Source organism: Lissotriton vulgaris, chromosome 5 (assembly GCF_964263255.1).
Source record: "Lissotriton vulgaris chromosome 5, aLisVul1.2, whole genome shotgun sequence".
Lineage (NCBI taxonomy): Eukaryota > Metazoa > Chordata > Amphibia > Caudata > Salamandridae > Lissotriton > Lissotriton vulgaris.
The window spans coordinates 443,287,454-443,309,604 of NC_141693.1; the positions used below are offsets into that span (position 1 = coordinate 443,287,454).

The 22,151-nt window shown below is 44.6% G+C and overlaps 1 protein-coding gene across 1 annotated transcript in view; it reads right to left on the bottom strand.

Annotated features, from left to right (window-relative positions):
- PPCS (phosphopantothenoylcysteine synthetase) overlaps positions 1 to 21,899 on the bottom strand; it is a 42,934-nt gene extending 21,035 nt beyond the window's left edge. The window contains exons 1-2 of the mRNA XM_086921872.1: positions 21,344 to 21,899; positions 14,511 to 14,614 (exon numbers count right to left, since the gene is read on the bottom strand). Of these exons, the coding sequence (XP_086777998.1) occupies positions 14,511 to 14,614; positions 21,344 to 21,857 (618 nt within the window). The 5' untranslated portion in view covers positions 21,858 to 21,899. The remainder of the gene's footprint in view (positions 1 to 14,510; positions 14,615 to 21,343) is intronic.
- Between the last annotated feature and the right edge of the window lie 252 nt (positions 21,900 to 22,151).

Genomic DNA, 22,151 nt, shown 5'->3' on the forward strand with positions numbered 1-22,151 from the left:
AGGTATCTGCCAGTCAAATGTATACATGAACGACATCACAATCCATCTTGACTTTTTACTTAGGTAACAAGAGAACATCATCAATACAATGTACAACCCCCCCTCCCCCCCCCTCCACCCCACCCGGATCCCCCGCACGGTTACCAACTTTCGGCAATCAGTACACACACATCCATCAACACAGCGCTTTTAGATGTCCAGTATTGGGTCCTGTTCTGGGGGAGGTTCGAGCCATAGACCCCTGAAGTCAGCCCAGCGCTTCCAAATGTTATAGTGCTTTGGTGGGCATCCCCGGGCAAGAAATATGGGCTTCTCCATCCCCATGCAAAAGTCAAGTCCTCTCTTCCATGCCACTAGTGACGGGGCCCTCGGGTCCTTCCATGCCCTGACTATATCCCTTTTGGCTACTGTGAGACTCCAGCAGCAGTAAGTGTCTCTTGTAGATGTTACCGCCCACCCCATCCATCACATGCAAGATGCCTAATTGTGGTGTACGTGGGAGCACCCACCCCAGTGCTTCATCTAATCCATTCCATACCCAGCTACAGAACCGGTCTAAGTGGCGACAACTCCACACCGTGTGCAGGAATGCTCCCACCTCCCGACCACATCTAGTACAGTCCGGAGATGCAATGAGGCCCGCCTGCCACAGCCTCCGCCTAGTAAAATACACCCTATGTAGGTATTTAAATTGGATGTCTAAGGCGGACAGAAATTGCAGCGCCTCTAGGGCTTGTGAGAGCCTCAGTCCAGTCCTCTTCCTCCAGTGTTCCAATGTCTTCCTCCCAAGTCTCCCTCAGCTTCTGTAATGTGGAGGAGCAGTGTATGATCAGGGACTGGTATATGCGTGATATTTTCTTAGTCTCTATATCGCCCATGAAAACCCTAGCTTCTAAGGGGCTAAACTCGGGAAGGGAGGTCAACCCCTCCAGGTGTGTGGGGCAAGAGCATGGCGGAACTGTAGGTATCTGAAAAATTGGGTGCGGGGCATATTATATTCTGTACTCAGCTCCTGGAATGACTTAAGTGACGTCCCTGACATAACATCCCCCAATTTAGATATCCCTATGTCGTCCCACTGTTGTAAACGTATCTAGGACCCTAATTAAATATCCCCGATTTATGCCCGTATGTGGTTATAAAAAATCATATCCTTATAAAGGCATAAGAATCATATCCATATTTAGTAATAGCCAATGCAGTCCAAATACGGCAAGGCTACTTCCTTAGACTCCTAGAAAGTACAAGTTCTTTAAACAAACCAAACCTCCAGCAACCTGGGAATTCCCCCTGCTTTTGTTTTGATATGTCCTAAAACTCCTGCGAGTCCTGAAAGAACTGCCAGTTCCTAGTGACGGTTCTTATTGACGTCTTATGTCCAATCTTACGTCAAACATGGCACCTTCCAGGTATAAATATATCAGCATTTGCCTTAAGCAACAAAAGGTGGTTTGGAGCAGAGCGGCTATCTCCTTACCAGAAGCCCAGCTGATGTGAGTGCCGAAGGAAGCCGACCCTCCCATTTGACGCACTGAGAAAGACACTGTCTTTTCTCCTGCCGAGAAAATCCAGCTCCAGTGTTTCCAGTCAACCTTGCGGGTTACTGGGAGATCGAGTCCTGAGAACGAGATACAAGACCTCCTTCATTCTAAAACCAAGGTACGGAGCTGATTAGACCCTTAGAGAATTCTTGATTCAGATTCTTGGCAAAACTAACTTAACTTAAACTGCAACTCCCTTACTCCTTCCCACATACTAGGCTTAGGTTAGGTACACCAGGGTAGGCGTATTTAGAAGCACCAGTTGAGAACATTTAGTCAACTTTTATCATTGTATGTAATTGTATATATTTTGTCCATTTTAAGTATCATATGGCTCAGAAACCATATCAATGCTTTTACAGTATTATTTCATAATACTCCTTTTACTGTACGCACTTTACTTAATAAGAAGTATTGCAATTGTGGCAATTCACTTCTCTTGCATGAGAAAGAAGACTGCTCAATAAATAACACCTTTTATTGAAAACGCCTGTCTCTCTATTTCTCTGCACTGTGGTGAAACTAAGCATGCACGATTGACTGAGTGAAATAGCTATCTATTGTTTTCACACAACTCTGGAGATATACTCCTTATTCTGGAGAGAGCAAAGTTGTCATGTTTATGCTGTTGTCAGAAGCTAATCCCTTCTTGTCTAATCAGGGAAGTTAACTCCTCCCTGTTCATTCGAGAAAGTTTCTAGTGACCTCTGAGCTAGTTAGCATACCTAATTAAGTCTAACATATTCAGTAGAGACCTAGTCGACCTCAGTCCTACGTCTAAACTGCCGTTTATGTTATTCCAATGCGCAGAGCCTATTGGGAATATAGGAACTACACTACATCACCCCGTAAAGCCCTTCAGTGTTGCCAGGCAGGCGGCCGTTATGCCAAAGAGGAGTTTCTTCGGTCAGGGTCCGCCACCACCCCATTCGACGCAGGGCTTGCCTCCAAAATGTCGAAGGTAGCCTAGCTTTTTAACCCCACCACCACCCTTCCAATCAGAAAAAGGCATTGATTGAACCTTGAGGATCCCTCAGGATCCTGCTTGGCGGTCTTAGGTGAAGAGATTGGGCCAGATATAAAGATTTAGGTACAGTGTCATTTTGACTGGGGCTATGCTGCCAAGCCATGATAAATTTCCACTTTGCCACTTGCGGAGTTCGGTTTCCATTGATTGCAGCAGTTCTACGTAGTTTACCAGGTTTGTATCTTCTAATGAGGGGGAGATTTTTACCCCCATATAGTCAATGGATTTCTCTGCCAAAATCAGCGGTAATTGTGACCATACTACACGGTTTGACTCTGAAGCAATATGTTCAGAAGGTGGGATTTCTGATGACTGATCTTGAATACAGATACTTCTTTGAATTTGTGTAGTGGTACTAAGAGAGTGGGGAAAGAACGGACTGGGTTCATAAGTGTTAAAAAGGACATCATCATACAGACATATTTTGTGTGTCCCACTGCCACATAGTGGCATAGTGGTTAGAAATAAGGGCAGCGATAACTTGGCAGGCCAAGGAGAGCCCCTTGGAAGCAGGAACTGGCCACTTCATAATATCTAAAGGCAGAATTTTCATGAGCATCCATGTAATAGTTACATTTAGCTGAAGAGGGGGCAAGTGGGAGGGAAAGATTGGCTGCTTTGAAAACTGAGGCCAACAGGGTTAGAAATATTGCGATTTGTATACCACATGGCTCACCTGAGAGTGTAACATGGCGCTAAAGCAGGAGCTGTATGGGGCGGGCTGGGGCCAGGTGAAGCGCCAGGTCTTCATTTTCTTGTAGAGTTCAAAAACTGAGGAGGAAGCTCTGATGTGCAGGGACAGATTATGCTGGGGTTTAGTAACAAGCTAGGAGAAGGCATAACCGCCGGGTCTGGTTCTGCATATGAGGGGAGCGTGCAAGTAGGATTCCGGCTGGGCAGAGGTGTCTGGTAGGTTTGTGGAAGTTTACGCCGTTTGAGGTACATGGTGCTAAAGTTGTGTAAGAGTGCGTGAGGAGTTTGAAGAGTGTTCGTTTTTGGCCTAGGTGCTAATTGAGGTCTTGGAGGTGTGGAGTGTTGTGGGCACAGGGTGGGACGCTGAGCCGAGCACATGGTCTGTAACAATGTTTAAGGTGGGGGGGGGGAGAGAAGATGAGGTTAGCAGGAGAGGAAGTGTTTAAAATAGGTAATACTGAGTGTAGGTATTTTCTGTCTTGAATTAATTGTTTTCTTGTCAGATTAGACAGTACTATACCTCCAATAATAGAATAAGGGTGGAATTCGATTTGTATGGCTTAGTTATGGGGCCCAATTAACTGTTAACCACAACACAGCACATAGTACTTTGTCTAGTACCAGTATTTTTTCCCCACACTGTAAATAGTCCCGTTTGTCCAAAACATTTTCATAGTTATCCTGTTAGATGCCACTCATTATTCACACCTCTTTCCAGAATGACTTTGTCATGCAACTACTGAACATCCCCCCACCCCCCAATGATACTCAACCTCCATTTGCTTTTGACAAGAATCTATAGAAATACATTAACCATGCGATCTATATACACCGGCTTCAGTTATTCTTTATGCACTGTGGCAATACAATTTAATTAAAGGTTTTACTATTTTACAATTTGCTCCAAATAGGATTCCTAGGTTTGTGTGTCAGTTCTTTACAGTCATTGACGTTCTTGCACTTAAATGCCAGAAGTAGTTGAAGTGACTGCGCCCTCCTTTCACAACCAATGGCAGCATTGGCTGGGCGTTTGATACACACCTAGCTGTTCAGCATCTGGATATTTGCTGCCCAGTGTCTAGGTGGGAAGGGGGAGGGGGAGTGGAGAGTAAACTAAATAAAATAAACAGGGTCTCTAGAGTGCTGCTTACTTTTTGATCCTGCTACTGCAGTCATGACCCCTTTAAGAATGGGTAGCAAGGGCAATGCTATGGATACCAAATAGTAAACAATAGCAAAACTGAGGAGCAGCTCAATACGTCTTGTTAGATTGCGGTAAAGCGACACTGTTTCTTTAAATGCTAGTTCTACCTTTTCCTATGTTTACTAAAAGCAGCCCCTCAGGGCAGACATTAAATAAACACGCTCCCAGAAGAAAGTTGAACAGATTGGACATCCCATACGTCAGACCTAGATAAGATGGGCACAAAGTTCATAGCTCAGTGGTCTGAAACACCCGCTGTCAAAATTCAGTCTTTGGGTGCTGCAATAAGGAACAAAGTTCCTAGTCATTAGTATGATGCCACCCCCACTTCCTGCTTGCATAAGCTACACTACTACGAAACTGTTGTGAAACAGTCCGTTGTATAAAGTACCATTAATTTAGTTTTTATTTATTTTGTTATTGGTGTTTTCTACCACTGTAATGTGCCTTGCGCCTGATACTTCTAGATCAGGTCAAGCTGGCCTAGGCACCTCTTACTCTAAAATAGCTCTTGTGGTGGATCTCTGAAGTATATGGATAGATCAGATCCATCCAGGACAGGGTATAAGAGAGAGGTGGTGTGCTTTATACAAACAGAATTTAGGTGCCTGTCACTGTCACTTCATCATACAGCTGAAAAATAAAACTACTGCTGCAGACTGGATATACCCTGCCAGTGTCTCCTAGGCTAGGCAGGTCTCTCCTTTCTTTATTCCCCAGGTTGCCCTGAGATCATGGAAGTGTGTATTTCAATCTTTTCTACTTTCTGACTCAGATGAAGGAGAAAGCCATTTGGGATATTTACTATATTTCTCCTGTCAAACTACAGTTGTCTTACCTAACTGCCAGCAGAAAGCTGAAAAAGTAGTCCGACAAATGTATGGTAGCCATTCCAGCTTCCATAAATAGGATGCATCTTTTCTCCGCTCGTTATCCCATTTTCGAATTTTTTTTAGTAGGAAAATACTACAATTTTAACACAATAGCGGACAGGCTATGAATAGGAGGGAATAAATGTGATTCTAAACCGTATTGTTTTCCTCCAAATACGCGTTGGGCACCAAATAAGGAAGTATAAATGAGGTGAAATGTGCCAATTCATGGAGTAGCGATGACAAGGAGCTGTTATTTACAGTTTAGTTGCAGGAGGGATATTTAGATCAACGATGTTTACTGCCTAAAGGGCCAAACTTGTAATATTTTATTAAAATATATATATTGTTAGGTCTCGTGACCTATCAATGCGCATTGAGCGGAGCGAAAGATAAAGGGGCTTAAACAGAGCTTACCGAGATCGGGCGATTCCATGCAGTGCCCGTGAAAGCGAGCTCAATGCGCAAGCGCATTGACATAAAAAGCGCGTGGGATACCTTCTGGGTGACTACGCGCTTTAGAAAAACCTAAAATAAATAAAATAAATAAACATGCCTCCCTCCAACAGGCATCCCCCAGCGTGCGCTCTTCAAAGGAATGCTCTGCCCCCCTCTGCCACTTCACGCCAGCTGCTCTTCAAAGGGATCCGCTCCGCCCCCTGCTGCATCAAAGGCTTTCATTTTGCTACTCTTTTGTAACTTGCACACGTCACTTTTCTCTTGTAACACACTGTTTGCTACCTCTCATTATGTTTTTTCTTTTTTTATATACTTTCCCAAGTGCCACCATTGCCTACGTAATGTTTGTTCCTGTGTTTGAGTGTCCGCCGTTGATTGCAGTATTATTCCTCTACTTGTCCATTGTACGCTTTTGTAACGTGCACACATATCACTTTTCCCTCCTGTAATGTATCATTGTTACCTCATGTATTTTCGTTTCTCCCTATTATCACTTTTAATTCATGTAACTTAACGTTTGCTTTTGTAATTTGTTTACTTGTAACCTTATCCTCATGCATCAGTTCTGCTCCTATTGTGAAGCGCTCTGACACCTTCGGGTAAAGTCTGCGCTATATAAAAATCGCATAAATAAGTAACTATCACCCCCGTCTCCCTGCGCATTACTCACTGTACTCTCGGCCTCCGCAACCTCCTTCCCGCCCCCACCTGTCCCCTCGGCCAACTTGGTAGAGATGCGGCCCCGCCAGGGCTCCCCCTCCTAGGACTCCCTCCTCGCAGTGTAGCCCCACTCGCACTGCTTCAACCACTCCACTGGCCACGGCAATTCTTTAGGGCCCTAACCCCTGCCTCCATTTAACACCGATACCCATACACATGCCCTTGTGTGCACCGTGGCAGCCTTGATCCAACTCGCCCAACGTCTTATTCTTGCTCATTGGGCATCCTCCTCCTCTCTCTGCGCCTGACCCCATCCCCCGCCCAACCCCCGTTTGGACATCAGAAATCGTTGTGATGATCCTTGCCTCCTTATTAATCTTCCCGGGGTGGGGGCGGAGAGGGGTGGATGAGGTGTCCCACTCCCTGCCGTCGCTTCTCCATGCTCAGCCCCCGCCCCTCCCCATCCCCATTCGCCTGCCCTTACCATCGGCAGTCCTCCTTGTTCTCCTCCTCTTACAAATCCCTCCTTCTGATGACCCCCTCCTCCTTGTCCCTGCCCCTACGCAGTGTCTTCCTTGGCCGACGCCCCCCTCTTTTTGGGGGGGGGGGGGGGGGGGGGAGTTTGTGATCCATCCCCCGCACTCCCTTTAGCGCCCTTTCTGTCTGCCAACCCTTTTAAACTTTTTTGCACCCTGGCACCCGCCCCCTCCCCCCCAGCCCAAACTCACTACCCTTTACCTGAGACAGCGCCCAATGACTTCCTCTGCCCCGTAGCTCTACTATGGTCCTACTGTCTCGGCAAGGTGAACTGTCTCACTTGCTGGGCGCCCTTTGTGGCCCACTAATTCCGTATCGCACCAACTAACAAGGCCTAATTCCTGCACTATGCCCTTTGGGTCATCCACTAGTACCACCACCCGATATGTTGTTGTCATGCCTACAATACCTCTTCGCAATTCTGTCCCCTTTGCTTAGACGCCCGCCCCGCACCCCACCACCATTTGTTCCCTCCCAAGACCGCCCTCTGAAACAGAGCCCCCAACCCTCGCCCGCCCCCCGGCAGACAGATGCACCCTCGCCACACCTCTCCTGCAAACCTGGCTTGCGTGTCCCCCCCTCTCCCTCCCCGCCGCCTCCCACTTGTCGTTCTTATCTTCTTAGTTAATGGTGTGGCAGCATGGTTTGAAGGGGAGACAGACAAGAAGGGGGGGCGAGGGGGGTCATAGCCCATTCTTGCAGCCCTGGGGCCATGCTTCTTTCGCTTGTCTAGCAGGAAACCGAACTCCACCATGGCTGCCCCCGCACTGCCTCCCCCCCCCTAGTTGGATGAAGCATCGGTCGCACGCCTAGAAGTCAGCACACCCTACAATACTCGCCTCCAACATGCTGTACCTCGACAGCCCACTTGTATCCAGCATCTTACACCCAGGACCTTATACCCATGTGTCACAAGTCTCGCCACCCCGACCCCCAGAAAGCCCCCCGTCCACCGGCCAAGGACTCGGTCGGCACCTCCGTGCCAAGTGGTGCTTACACGCGACCATCGCCCGCATTTCCCGTGCTTCGGAATCCAAATGCTCTCGCCCGACAGCCTCTAACAGCAGCCCACCTCTCATGCATTACCCGCCATCTCCCGAGCCTCGCTTTCCCCGCAGTATTTCTTTTACGCCCCCAATGATGCCCCGTACATCCCCAAGACCACAACCCGTCCCCATCCACCAGACCTGCAACCTCCTACCAATGCATAGTATATGTATTTTTGTCCTAAACCAAAATTAAAATGCTGGCCCTGCATAACGAAGGTCATTTTGAATTATAGAGCCACAAATAGAGTATTTAGAAAACTATGGTGTTAACCCCTGTGGAGCGAAAAGTTTCATTGGCTTGGTGCACCATAAGAGGACTTCTTATTCTATTTGCAATACCAGCCACCCGGCAACCTCCTTCTCCCGCTACCTGCCGCAGCTCCCTGCCTCCCCCAGATCCCACCCCTCCGACCAACTTGATGCCCGCCTCATTCGGTCACCCTTTAGGAAACTTTTGTCACGCTCACTTGCGAGGCCCCCCCCCCCCCCAGCATCAGGCCGAACCCAGCATTGAAGCACCATTGTGCAGCTCTGCGATGACCCGACAGCGCTTAACCCCCTGCAGCAGAACATTTGCAAAGCACATTTGATCTGAGTTAATAAGAACTTGTATTTTTTAGAAAACGTGGGCTTCCAGCTGACTGGCAAACAAGCCTAATCTAATCATTTCTTTTTAACACCATGGTCCACGCGCACTTACACACACCTCATATAATTTACTCCCAAGCCGGCGGGCCAAGGTGTTCAATTTATTACAAATGATAATTGAACGGGGACGGTGGGTGGCGTCAACACTTCATGTGGTCATTGTGCATCAAGAAGGGCAATTAACAGCACTAAAGAGAAAGATGTGGGCGCGAAAGGCATTGGTGCGTAATGGCGGCAGTTCTCCACATTACACCATTTCAAAGATAGGAACAACTGCGGATATCACCGGCTTCTAACGCGCGGCCAAGCATCTGAACATGCACTTTCTGGGCTTTTAAAAGCAAACACTTTTGGTTTCCCATTGCGCGGATGCTCCTGTAATTTCTCTCTTGTCTCCGATACTAGAGATAAGAGATAAAATAAAGACACCGACTCTGGCGCCCCTTTTGGACTCGAAAGACATCCTCTAATGCGCGTGTTGTTCATTGAGGTATTTACAAAGCACTTCCTTTCTACCAGGGTGTCTCCACTGATTCCAAAACAGCATCACAGCTGCAGGATAAAGGGGCACCGTGTCTGTGCAGGAGGCAGCCAGCGTCACCTCTAATAGCCGTCACTGTCCCCTGTCAGCCGCCTCCGTTTCCTATCCGTGGGAGTAAACTTCAATGATTCTAATAATAGTCAGTAATATTACCACCACAGCATCACTCAGCACCACCACAGCACCACTCAGCACCACCACAGCACCACTCAGCACCACCACAGCACCACTCAGCACCACCACAGCACCACTCAGCACCACCACAGCACCACTACAGCACCACCACAGCACCACCACAGCACCACTCAGCACCACCACAGCACCACTCAGCAGCACCACCACAGCATCACTCAGCACCACCACAGCATCACTCAGCAGCATCACTCAGCACCACTCCAGCATCACTCAGCGCCACCCCAGCACCACCACTCAGCAGCACCACTCAGCAGCACCACTCAGCAGCACCACTCAGCAGCACCACTCAGCAGCACCACTCAGCAGCACCACTCAGCAGCACCACTCAGCAGCACCACTCAGCAGCACCACTCAGCAGCAATAAGCACACCAGCATCACTCAGCGCAGCACCACTCAACGACACCCCAACATCACTCAGCGCCACACCAGCATCAGTCAGCTACAACACAGCATCACTCAGCAGCAACAAAGCACCGCTCTGCGCCACCACATTATCACTAGGCAGCAACACATTAACACTCAGCGCAACGCCATCAACACCACAGCACCACTCTACACCACAACAACACAAATCAGCACCACCACAGCAACACTCAAAGCAAAGACCAAAGCCATTGGGATTTGTAATATCAATACATGTAAGTCAGGGAAAAACTAAACATTTATCTTTACTAATGCTATAGGTGTCACATTAGCTAATTTTATAACTATTGGCATTTCAAAGAACAATATTCATAATTTTAAGATTTTAAAAACCTAAACATAACTTAAAAAATAAATTGTATTTACAATACCAATAGCTCCAACTTTTCTAATGTGAGACCTATTGCATTTCCAATGCTCGTTTTAAAGTTATTGCCAACAGATGATTCGTCGCTAGTGCTAATACAGATGCCATGCAGTAGACTATTCCAGAATATTTCTCAAGTCACGAGGTAAACTCAAACTATCATACTGAAAGTAACAGAGTCAAGAGACTAGTTCCATACATGCCAACATTTTAGAACACGCAAGTGGGAGATTTAAATGAATTTTAAAAAATAGCCGGGAGAATGCATTTTCCCTATTGACTTAGATTGAAGCAGAGGCAACCTGCCTGAATCGGGTTTATGTATGGTGACAAACAATCAGCATTTTATTTTTTTGCAGTTTTATAACCAAGCACAAACAAAAACAGAGTTCTTAAATCTGTTTTTGTATACGCTATGTAAATCCCAAAAGTTAATTATTGGGGCCTATAGCACGCTCTAATCTCCTACAAGAATGAATTATAAAGCGTTAACCTTTGATGTCAGAGGTAATTCTTGCAGAGGGAGATTGGAGCGTGTGCGACAGGCATTGACATTTCACTTATCCTTGTTTCCAACAGATCATTCTTTAGCAAACCGAATTGGGTTTCTGTTTGCAGGAATCAAGAGACGGGAGACTAGCCTTGATATCGGTAGTCTCCCGTCTGAATTGACGATCGCAGGTTGTGATGCGGCATCTGTCGGATACTTTCAACAAGAGATACACTTAACACAAAAATCATGTGAGGTTGCCACAACGTGTGAAGTAAGTGAGAATAGTCCAGAGTACCGAAAAACATTGTTCGACTGGTCTGAGCTGCATGATGGTTTCCAGGAATTGGAGAAGCCATAGAAAAAGGTATCTGGCCAAGTAATTAAATAAGTATCCCCTCTTGAGATTTTTGTGTATATTACCATGTGAAGCTTTGGCATTTTACATTTTCCGCCTCTATGAACATGCTTCATTTTTGGGTCCTCAGTAGTTGTGAACCTATTGGTGCCATGCCACAGTGATATCCCAGTATTGCTTTTGCACAAAGAGTTCCATTTGGTTTGCCTGTTTTTACTGGTTACAACAGGGAGCTAAGGGGATCAGGAACAGATCGTCCCCCTCTCACCGCAACATATACAACACAGGACCTGTTCCTATGGTGGGTGTACCTCTCCTGATCAGAGCCAACCAATAATTTTATTTAATTGGACCGGTGGCTGCAACATCTAGCCATCTTGTGTTCCTAGATCAGGGTCACCCCTTTTTTTTTTTTAAACATGGATTAAAAAGATGCGCTGTTTTCTCTGTGACTCCTATCTCACTCTACTATCCCCCAAGAACTATCTGGAGTGAAAGGTGAGTAAGACAGGAGAGAAAAAAAGTGTGAAAAAGGAGTGATGGAGCCTCACGGGAGAAACATCATGGAGGCTGGCAGGATGGTACTCGCCTGCTGCCTAGGTTCTCATCATCAGCATCCACCACTCCAACCAAGAAGTGATAGTGTATAAAGAAAACAAAGATAATAGTGAAAGTAAAGGTGCTGGGGAAACAGTGCCTGCCTGTATACTAAACTTGGTGTACTGCAGGCCTGGACCCAAAGCACGGAAAAGCGTGTCAAATGGCACCCCAATCCTGTGATTATAAGACCGAGCTAGATCACACTGGCCAACTGTCCTTTATTCTGTGCTGTGTGTCTGACCCATTTAAAAAGCCAACATGTTTCGTTGCCTTTGGAACCTTACTGCAACTTCTTCAGGGCTTGGGCCTGTCGCTCCACCCTGCACCAAATTTCAAATATGCTGTTGTTTTCTCAGCGCTCGAAAGGCATACCTATACCTCGAGAATGGATGTGCCTCTGTCATTATTTTACAGGGTTTTATCCTCGTGCTGCAACTGTCAGCTGGGGCCTTGCGGTTAGTCGAGCGTTGTCTCTACACCGTGAACAGACGGTGTAGAGACAACCCTGTAAAACATTGACAGAGGCACATCCATTCTCGAGGTATAGGTATGCCTTTCGAGCGCTGAGAAAACGGCATATTTGAAATTTGGTGCAGGGTGGAGCGACAGACTCAAGCCCTGAAGAAGTTGCCTTAAGTTTCCAAAGGCAACGAAACAGGTCGGCTTTTTAAATGGGGCAGACACACAGCACAGAATAAAGGACAGTTGGCCAGTGTGATCTAGCTCGGTCTTATAATCACAGGATTGGGGTGCCATTTGACACGCTTTTCCGTACTTTGGGCCCAGGCCTGCAATACACCAAGTTTGGTGTACAGGCAGGCACTGTTTCCCCAGCACCTTTACTTTCACTATTATTTTTGTTTTCTTTATACACTATCACTTCTTGGTTGGAGTGGTGGATGCTGATGATGAGAACCTAGGCAGCAGGCGAGTACCATCCTGCCAGCCTCCATGGTGTTACTCCCGTGAGGCTCCATCACTCCTTTTTCACACTTTTTTCTCTCCCGTCTTACTCACCTTTCACTCCAGATAGTTCTTTGGGGATAGTAGAGTGAGATAGAGTCACAGAGAAAACAGCGCATCTTTTTAATCAATGTTTTAAATAAAATAAAAAAATGGGGTGACCCGGATCCAGGAACACAAGATGGCTAGATGTCGCAGCCACCGGTCCAATTAAACAAAATTATTGGTCGGCTCTGATCAGGAGAGGTACACCCACCATAGGAACAGGTCCTGTGCTGTATATGTTGCCTGTTTTTACAACTGACACACATGAGCAGGGTTGAATTGGGATCACAAACAGGCACCGCACGCTAAAAAAAGGGGCCCATATTTGCGGATAGTGCTTTTTTGCAAACCACCACTCCAGTGTTTTAAGTTTTATGAATAGAAGGAGGGGGGGGTGGTTCTCTAAAGGAGGCATGTTTTCTTAACCTTACGGAGATAAAACAAAATGCAAATTTTGCCTGCACTCTTTGTGCACGGATTAGTTTACACTTGTGACCCTCACCTCCATATAAGTGAGGTCACTTCTGCTCAGGTACTCCTGCCCCTTCTCAAACTGCATACATTATTGGGCCTGCTCAGCGAGAGACCCGGAATGACACGTTCACCCCATTGGTAAAAGGGAGGTAGCAGAGGCCCATCAGCCTCCAGAAAGGCCACTCCGGCCCACATTGGGCCACTGGTGTCATCCGAACGGCACAGGCAAAACCCAAATTGGCTACCACGCTGGCCAAAAAGCAGCCCACAGCTGCAACCCACATAACAGCCCATTGCCCGAGTGCCCACCTTACCAATTCGACCCTGCACATGAGAGATCTGCAGCTATAATCTATACGTTTCCATCAAGAGGATCCTGGCTCCAGTATTTAGTTTGTGCCTATGGGTGTAGGTGGTGGGCATCAGCATTCATTTTTGCAGACCAGTGCGTATTTTTAACTAGTAGACTTTGACCCACAGCAAGAGGAAGAGAAAAAGAAAAGAAAAGTAGGACAACAGGAAACTTACGTAGGTCACAGTAAGAGACATGAAATAAAATCAAGATTGCGCTGCCCTGGTATTCCACAAATCGACATTGTGCAGCAAGGTCCTTGCACTTATTTTGTATTGAGCACAGCCTGGACTTCACACTTAATTGTTTCCTGAAATCAGGCATGTCTGTTTTGATGCCGCTCTGTATTATGATAATTTCCCCAAAAAATACTCTTTAGAGAAATGTAAACAGTAATAAGCTCAAATATACTGATGTTCTATGATTGCTCCTTCTGAGACCACATTCCCTCTGCAGTCTATGGTCTATGCGCACATCACATCCAAGCATCATGATTACTTGAGTGGAAAGATGCTTTTGGCCTAGAACTCTCTCTGTGTTTTCTTCTGCTATCAGCTAAAGAGGGTACGATCAATTTGCTTTCCAAACTCCTTATTTCCTGCCATTCTTCGAAGGATTTCATGTGCAGGAGGAATAGTGACAGTGCAAGATGGCAAACTTCCCATTGACTGAATTTCAGCAGCCAGAGATGTGGTTCAAGATTGCATGCGAGGTAGACAGACCCTCAATGAAGTGCACAATTTTTGACCCCAGTCGATAGAGAAAACCGCAGATGTTCGCAAGGGAGATGGTAATACACTACAAAGTAAGAAACGAAGTAAGGATTTTAATTGCTCCATTAAAATATAGAATAACTCGAGGCACTAGGACATCATGAATTTTGAAAGCAGGGGGAGTCAGATTATTGCATTAAGAATATTCCTAGTTTCTCTTGACTTCTGGAAATCAAAACCATCTTTTACAAAAGGAAATACAATATGCGACACAGTTTTGGCAGCAAAAAAAAAGTACCTGCAAAGGTCCACTGGATGACTGAATTTTATGCTCTGGCATCTCAGATGCAGGAATGTAAAAATCTGACACAGCTGCCGCCAGGTAAACCATTGCACAGGAACCTGTAATCAAAAGTATAAGGACATGAAAGGGTGCATTACAGTTAATTTTTTTTAACAGGCAAATTGCATTAGACATGCTTTATACAGATATTCCACTGTTACATCACTAATTCTTTAGGGCTTGGTAAAATTACGTTAGAAGTTAGATTTAAAGATCAAAGAAGATAAATGTCATCAATTCTTGACCAATGCTGATCGAGTGTAAAAGTTTAAAGACAATTTCCTCTATCAATTCTCTCTATTAGATTTACGGTACTACTTTTAACAAAATATGCCAAATAGAATAATGACGAAAAACATGAGATCCTTAACTGCATCGTAAAAGCATGCAGAAATATTCTGAGACATAAAATGTGCCCGAACGTCGAATAAGAGAGCAGAGAAATAGTTGAATGTTCATGAAACGTAGACAAGTGTTTAAGAAATAAAATGTGGTTAACTTAGAAATGTGGTGCTGATTACCCAATGGTATATATGGAAAAGAATAGTTACAATAGTGACAACATAAATGCGATTAAAATGTTTAGTTTAAAGATTAATAATAGTAAGAGTTTTGCCACAATTAGAATTATATGAATTAGAAACAAAGAGAATGTGACGATTATTAATCTGTTTAAAAATGTAAATGTGTGAAGTGTTTCGTATAGTAGTGCTTAATATTGACATGTAACCTTTGAAAATAAGAATTAGTGAATATACAAAGAAAACTAAGTTATATATGTGAATGTTTCTTTTAATATTAATCCTAAAGTGGTAAATTGTATTCACAAGTTCTCGTGTAGGTCTTAAAATAGTTTATTTCCTTCATTCGAAAAGCAGAAACTAACTAGTCGTCATTTAAGATGCAATGAGAACGTTTGTGCGTTTCTTTTCATGCTTATGAACAAGTGCCTTTTCTGATTCAGCAACACTTTTGACAGAAAATGTATCAATACAATTCCAAACCCAGAGAGCGTGTCTGGGAACGAACAGACAGAGAACCAATGTGTTACCTAACTTCAAAGGAAAGGATGCAAAATTATAACGTGGGTAAAATTGATGATTCGACAAAGGATTACTTAATGCTTCCGGATTTCATAGTGAAGTATTGATCACGCCATGAGCAGCCCATTGTGGACAACCAATAAAAAGCATAAAGTATGATTGAATTGACACTTTGTGGGCGGAAACTGAGAACTTTTGGGAGTATAATTGCCACCATGGAGGAGGAGTTGAGGCTAGCTATCATTTTCGATTTCCCTGCCTGGCCTGCTGTTGGATTGAACTTTGATTTTTCTCATGCCTATCCCATTTTGAACTGAACTTCCAAACTGACTCCACCTGTACTTTGTTGGCTGGTAAAGTGTGCAGGTTTAACTCTCCGGCTGGAGAGTTATGGGCTAAATTCTCTGCCTCCCGACATTCTAATCTCTGCTTATTTGGCATCAATGCTAGACAGATGCCAACAGTGAAAACAGATTTTCTCGTTTTACTTTCACCGTTTACAGAAATGTTTTTTACTCTCATGTTTGCTACTTTTTTCAACTTGCTTTAGGTCCTGTAAAGCAGCACATAATTATAGAGAGCCTCAAATGAACAGTACAGATAGACCTGTTGCTTTCTTGATGAAAAAAAATTGTAACCTGCAAATACACTTTCTTTATTTACTTAGGTTTATATAGCACAACTAATACCAGAAGGCCTATAGGCGCTTGAAGACCCCCCCCCCTCCCAGCAGCCATGAGGTAAAAAGTGCTGAATAATTACAGTGACAGAAATATACTATGGTTATGCCTTAAAGAGCCAGGTCTTTAGACCCTTCCTAAAAGAGAGCAGGTCAGGGGGAGTTTCTAAGAGTAAGAGGCAGCAGATTCCACAATCTGGTAGTGATATTTAAAAAGCTTTTACCACCCCAGTTAGACAGTCTTGCTTTGGGAACCTCCACCAACATAAGTGAGGAGGACCGCAGCATTCTGATTGGTGTATACCAGTGAAAAAGGCCAATCAGATATGCAGGACCCTGGTTGTGCAATGCCCTAAAGGCAATGCAAAGTTGAGTTCATCTTAAATGCTTGCGTCTGAACGGTTTACTATAAAACGCTTACAAACGAAACTTGCTGTGGTTCTGGCTCAATGAGTCACTCCTATTATAGTTACAATTCACGACCACAATTTTGTTTCAGATGGGACACAAAACAATTGTTTCAATGGTAACAGAAGGCTATAACTACTGGTGAAAAGACTTAATGAGTTAAGTTCTTGTTGACGAGCCAACATATGGTTTAATATTCTAGTTGTTGAACCCTAGAAAGGGAAATTTAACTTTTTATCTTTCAGAGGCAATAAATTGAGGAAGATTACATTTGCATAAAACTGGAGTGAGGATTTATTATGGTGAGGAAAGCAACTAAGCAGCAAGATGACACTTGTTAGAATGGAACGCAAAATGTTAGGCAATCAGAGTAGAGCTGTGCTCCTCCTCGCCCTACAATTCCGCTGAACCACTGGAGTGGATAGTGGCTTGGTCAGTCAGGAAGGAAGGAAGACAGCTTCACCACCCATGCAAGTTTTAAGGACACTTGTTTGCACAATGCAGCAGCTGCCTGGCCTCCTTGGTCAGTTGACGAGATAGACTTTACCTAACAGTATCGGAGGAGCTGCAGATGTCAAACAGCCTTTTACTACTGAGTGAGTTGTGGCCCATCTCTGGATCTTTACAAGTGGTTCTGTCATGAACAAGTCATCTGGTACCAATAGGAGGATTGACATTCAGCTCAGTGTTTATCTTTCCAGAGGTTACTGGCCAGTGAGAGTAAGCTCCACACAAAGTGTTTGAAGGGTAAGTCTGTGAGTAGGATGCCACATTTCCCCACTCACAGGTTTATAGTGCTGTGACTTGTGTTCTAGCATCTGTACATTTCTCAAACGTTTCTCTGCAGATAGCCGAGGCATGGAACAGATGGTTATGTTGCAGATACTTCCTGGTATAATTCTACTGTTTTTAATGACTGGTGCTCAACCATAATTCTCGTCAGAAGCTTATTATTCAGCAATTATTTACCACTTTTCGAAAAATGCATCTTTTCATTAAATGCACATACCTCTAAATCCATTCTCACAATTATAAAAAAAATAACCTATCAAATTTTCACAAAGATGATTCGAGCATGATGTTTCAATTGCAGTTACGATCATCTATCCACTCCAGAAGTGTCAGACAAAAGCGATTCTACATATTCACTCCTTATAAAGAGAAGGCATTAAGGACCTTGCATCAAAGGTTAACTTGCCACACAAAGGATACAACATGGCCTCGTATTTTTGTGCCAGTAGAAGCTATGGGCAATGCAAAAGTAGGAGGAATCTGGAGACATGTATAGATGATAGTAATTAAGCCTCGAGCTTGAGAAAGCCTCTGGTGCCCCAAAGCACGCCAGAAGGTAGGATGTATGGGTTTAGTCCAGTGCTTAATTTGTGCAGGGCTGGTGGGCGCAGATGACAGGCAGCAGCACTCATCATTGAAGACCGAGGCTTGTGCTTTTCATTGTCAGACTTTGACCCAGGGCAAAAGAGAGACCAGCAGAAAAGGGAGGGATGGAAAGGTAAACACTGACAAATGTGGGAAGCAGGCATGACATGGGACATGCAGGCATGATATAAGGCGTCAGGAAGTGTAGGAAAATAAGGTAAGAGGTGCCTTGAAGACAGCCCTCCTTCCAGAGTTCAAGGCGCTAAGCTGATGATTACTGTTTACTAGTGCATAGAAATGCCCATTCATCTCCAACGCATCTTGGCTCATTTCATATCCACTTTAAATAAAAAGTGTACGACTATTCGAAAACATGGAGTGTGTGGGCATGCTAATTGGGGATAATCTGTGTAACAAGTTTCAATAAGATTATGGGAAACAAAAATAAACAAGCATTGGCAAAGCCAGTAGGTCTGTGATTGGAGGTCAGCTTTTTAGTTTTGTCAGTGTGTGACTTAATTTTGGCATGGTTTTTGTAAAACCTTATTAGTGTGGGAGCTGCCGGGCCCTCATCATAACAAACATTGGCAAAAGCAAAAATTGTTTTTGGTCTCAAAAAGCACACACTGCAACAATAGTTACTGGCACTAAACACCTACTTTGTGTGCCAATATGCTCCTTATAAAAGAGCAGAATGCTGTCACTCACAGTGAAGGGAGAGAGAGAGGAAGAGAGAAAGAGAACATTTTAATAAACACAAAAAGGTAGTCAACACAAGACCAAATTAGGGGCCCAGTTATTAAAGAAAGTCTCAAAAGCACACCCCTGATATGTGTCCTTTTATTTTTTAAATACAGAATAAGAGATTAAATATAGGGACAGTCTTGCAGTAATATGCATGTGTGTGAGGGAGGGGGGGGGAAGAGTTACGCTTTTTATTGTATTTAGCCACATTTGTAGAACTTGTAACTCATCTGTCTTTCGAGGGAATTTATGTGACCCCCCCCCCGCCCCCTCCCCCATTCTGTGCCTTAATTCGTGGTTGGTCTGACCTAAAAATATATATGGTACCCAGAGTTTGAAGTCTGAACAAAGCTGGAAAGTTCACTATGGTCAGAAACCACCACATAACAGCCATAGGATTCAGAAAAGGTCACACATTATTGTTTATCTGCCCCACAATCTAAATGTCCTAGTGTTTCTATTGTGTGTAAAAGACATCCATTAAGTATATATATACACACCTTTCCTTTTTTGAAACTGGTGAGGTCTTTCTGAAATGTTGTTAATTTTCTTATTTTGCTTAATGGTGTTAAAATTCTTGAATGGCTTTATTTTGTTCCTACAATGCAACCTTAGAATTGAAGAGTGACTTAGCCTGAAGGATTTTCTTTTCACCCTCCGCAATGGTTTCCAGCTCCTTTTCACTGCATTCTGGTGCAGTGTATATACACCAAGTATTAACCAGTGCCTGGAACAAGTATTAGCAAAATAGAGGAAACGATTCTAGAAATGTGGGTCGTCTGAAGATTATAGGTGTTTTCCTTACTTGAATAGCCAGTGGAACGACAATTGACAAGGTGATCGGTCCTTTAAATAAGTTAACTTTTATCACATGGAATCCTTGCTGCATGTTTGCCGATTGCCCCAGGTTCCAGGTGTCCTCATTCTGCGGGCAGACCTGTTTCCTAAATATATTAAATGATGCTGGGAGATTGTCAGATATAAATTGGGTCTTGTGGCTTTCTGTCTCAGATAATTGAAAAAATATAAAGCATTTACTTAAAGCCACCTTGCTTGCATCCATCATTTTATGATATTAAGACACAACATTAAGAGAACAGCAGCCAACGGCTCCCGACCAGAAAGGGCATTCCATCTCCCTCAACCACTCAATGGAAGGATCCTTGCTGCTATCAGTGTGACTTTTTCTGGTGGGCTAGAAATTAAGCTTTTCTAAACTAGCAGTACAACTTAAAATGGAGATTCCTCTATCTTCTCATACCGTCTACTTGATATGCAGGAGATTTCATTCCTCACAGTGAGTGAATACATAGTTATCGATGTACACTGCATATATATCTATCCACAAGTACTGGAAGTCAGGATGCAAGGGTGCTGCAGTAATCCCAAAGCAGTGCCTCCAAGATAGCAATGCTGAAGCTCAGAAGGTGGATGAGCAGTAAAGATGCCTTTAAATTTTGTTTTTATCTTGTCACATTTATTGTGCATTCAAAGACAGGTCAAATATCAGGCTATGTCGTCTGACAATTTTTTTCTTTTCTTATTCTTTTAACATGGAGACTAGTGTTTACTTTTCTTTTGCTGACTGCACAGCAAAAGTTTTTTTTTTAAATTAAATGTGTCAAACTTCATGGTGTAAATGGGGTTGTGAAAGGAAAGGCTGTAAGATATCAACTTAGTTTCGACTTCAACAAAGGAGAGGAGGAGAAGCTAGTACTGAGGAGTTTTACCATCTCCCAACTTAAGTCATTAGTTTAACATGGTATGGTCTCCCTAAAATGAATGCCTCAAAAGACTCTAGTTCCAAAACCCTGCATACATAACCAGTGATGCTACAAAGGGTCCTTATTCGCGAACGTCTGGGGCATGCTTCATGTTGGACCTACATCCTATGAATGACTGTACATTTGGGTGGGCTCAACGAGAGATCTGGGAACTTTTAGACATTGAGGGATGACGGAAGAGAAAATGATCGCGACTGCAACCAGGTTTCCATTATTTAATGATGATCATACTGGCTAGATTAAAAACAAGCAAGTACTATAATAGCACTATGATGAACGTGCGAGGTAACGTTAAAGCTTCCAGATCTAGTTACTAGAGGTGTAGCAGTAAATAAGATTCTTGCACTACTTTTAGGGGTAATTCCAGACCAGTAGAAATATAGGAAAAAAATGTAAAATACGGCATTTTTTGCGCGCCCACAACATACACCTAATTACCAAACAAATCGTTGGAAAAGTATTTGAAAACTGTCTAAATAGTTTCATAATGATCTTTAAAGGAAACTGACAACTGCAATATTACAAAACAACCCTGACATTGTTACACAAATTATCTTTCACATACCAACTCATGGCTGTTCCTGAACTGGAAAACGTAAACAACCTGCCAGTACTTTTTTTTCTTTTACAGAAAAGTGGGACCCCTAGACTGGCGCAGGGCTGGTGGTTATCCCGTGTCCTGAGGCGGGTGGTATTGTGAATGGGTCAGTAACAGACTAACTGTGTAGCATGGCATGCAGCGCACGTAGTTACCCAGGGGGTTGAGCGCCTCGGCTGCGGCCCGCAGCAGGTGCAAGTAGTCGGACAGAGTGCCGAAGTCCACGGCCAGCAGAGTGCCCTCCTGCCGCACCTGCTGGTAGCGCTCCAGGACCGGCACGATCCCCGGCAGCAGGCTCTGCTCGGCCTCCACCCTGCTGCAGCAATCGTCCCCCGGCACCACCCGCAGCGCATCCAGCCAGCTGAGCGTCGCGAAGCGCCGGCTGTAGGGGCTCATGGAGCGCTGGCGGTGCAGAAAAATCACGGCATAACCGTCTTCCAAGAAACTCTCTGCAGACACAGCGCCTCGCCAGCCGCTGCTGAAGTTATCCAAGAATCTGACAGTGCGGGACTCCAGGGGCACTTTGGTACCGCCGGAGGTCACCAGTACCACCCGCCTGCCCTCGGCCCCGTGTCGAGCCGTAAAGTCCCTCATCAGTTGGGCGGAACATTTGATCCCGGCAGGTGGCGGAGGGAAATCCATCCCCAGGGATCCGGCCGCTTCCGCCATGGCGAGATAACTCTGGCTGCTTGTACTCAGACAGCAACGGTAGAAATGATTGAGAGGCGGGGCCTGGCTCTGTCATTTTAGGTACGGGCAAATGGGTTAAAATGGAAGCCATCTTAGTTGTGGGCAAGGAGCTAACATTGCCGCTGTGGACTGTCGAAGAGCCATGGAGGAAGTCAGAGTTGGTGTTATGAAATTTTTAAATGAAAGCTAACACTGGCTTTAGGATGATCTAATGTTTTAGACACTGAAAAATGCATCGATCTTTTTTCACATATGACTTTAAAGAAGAAATAT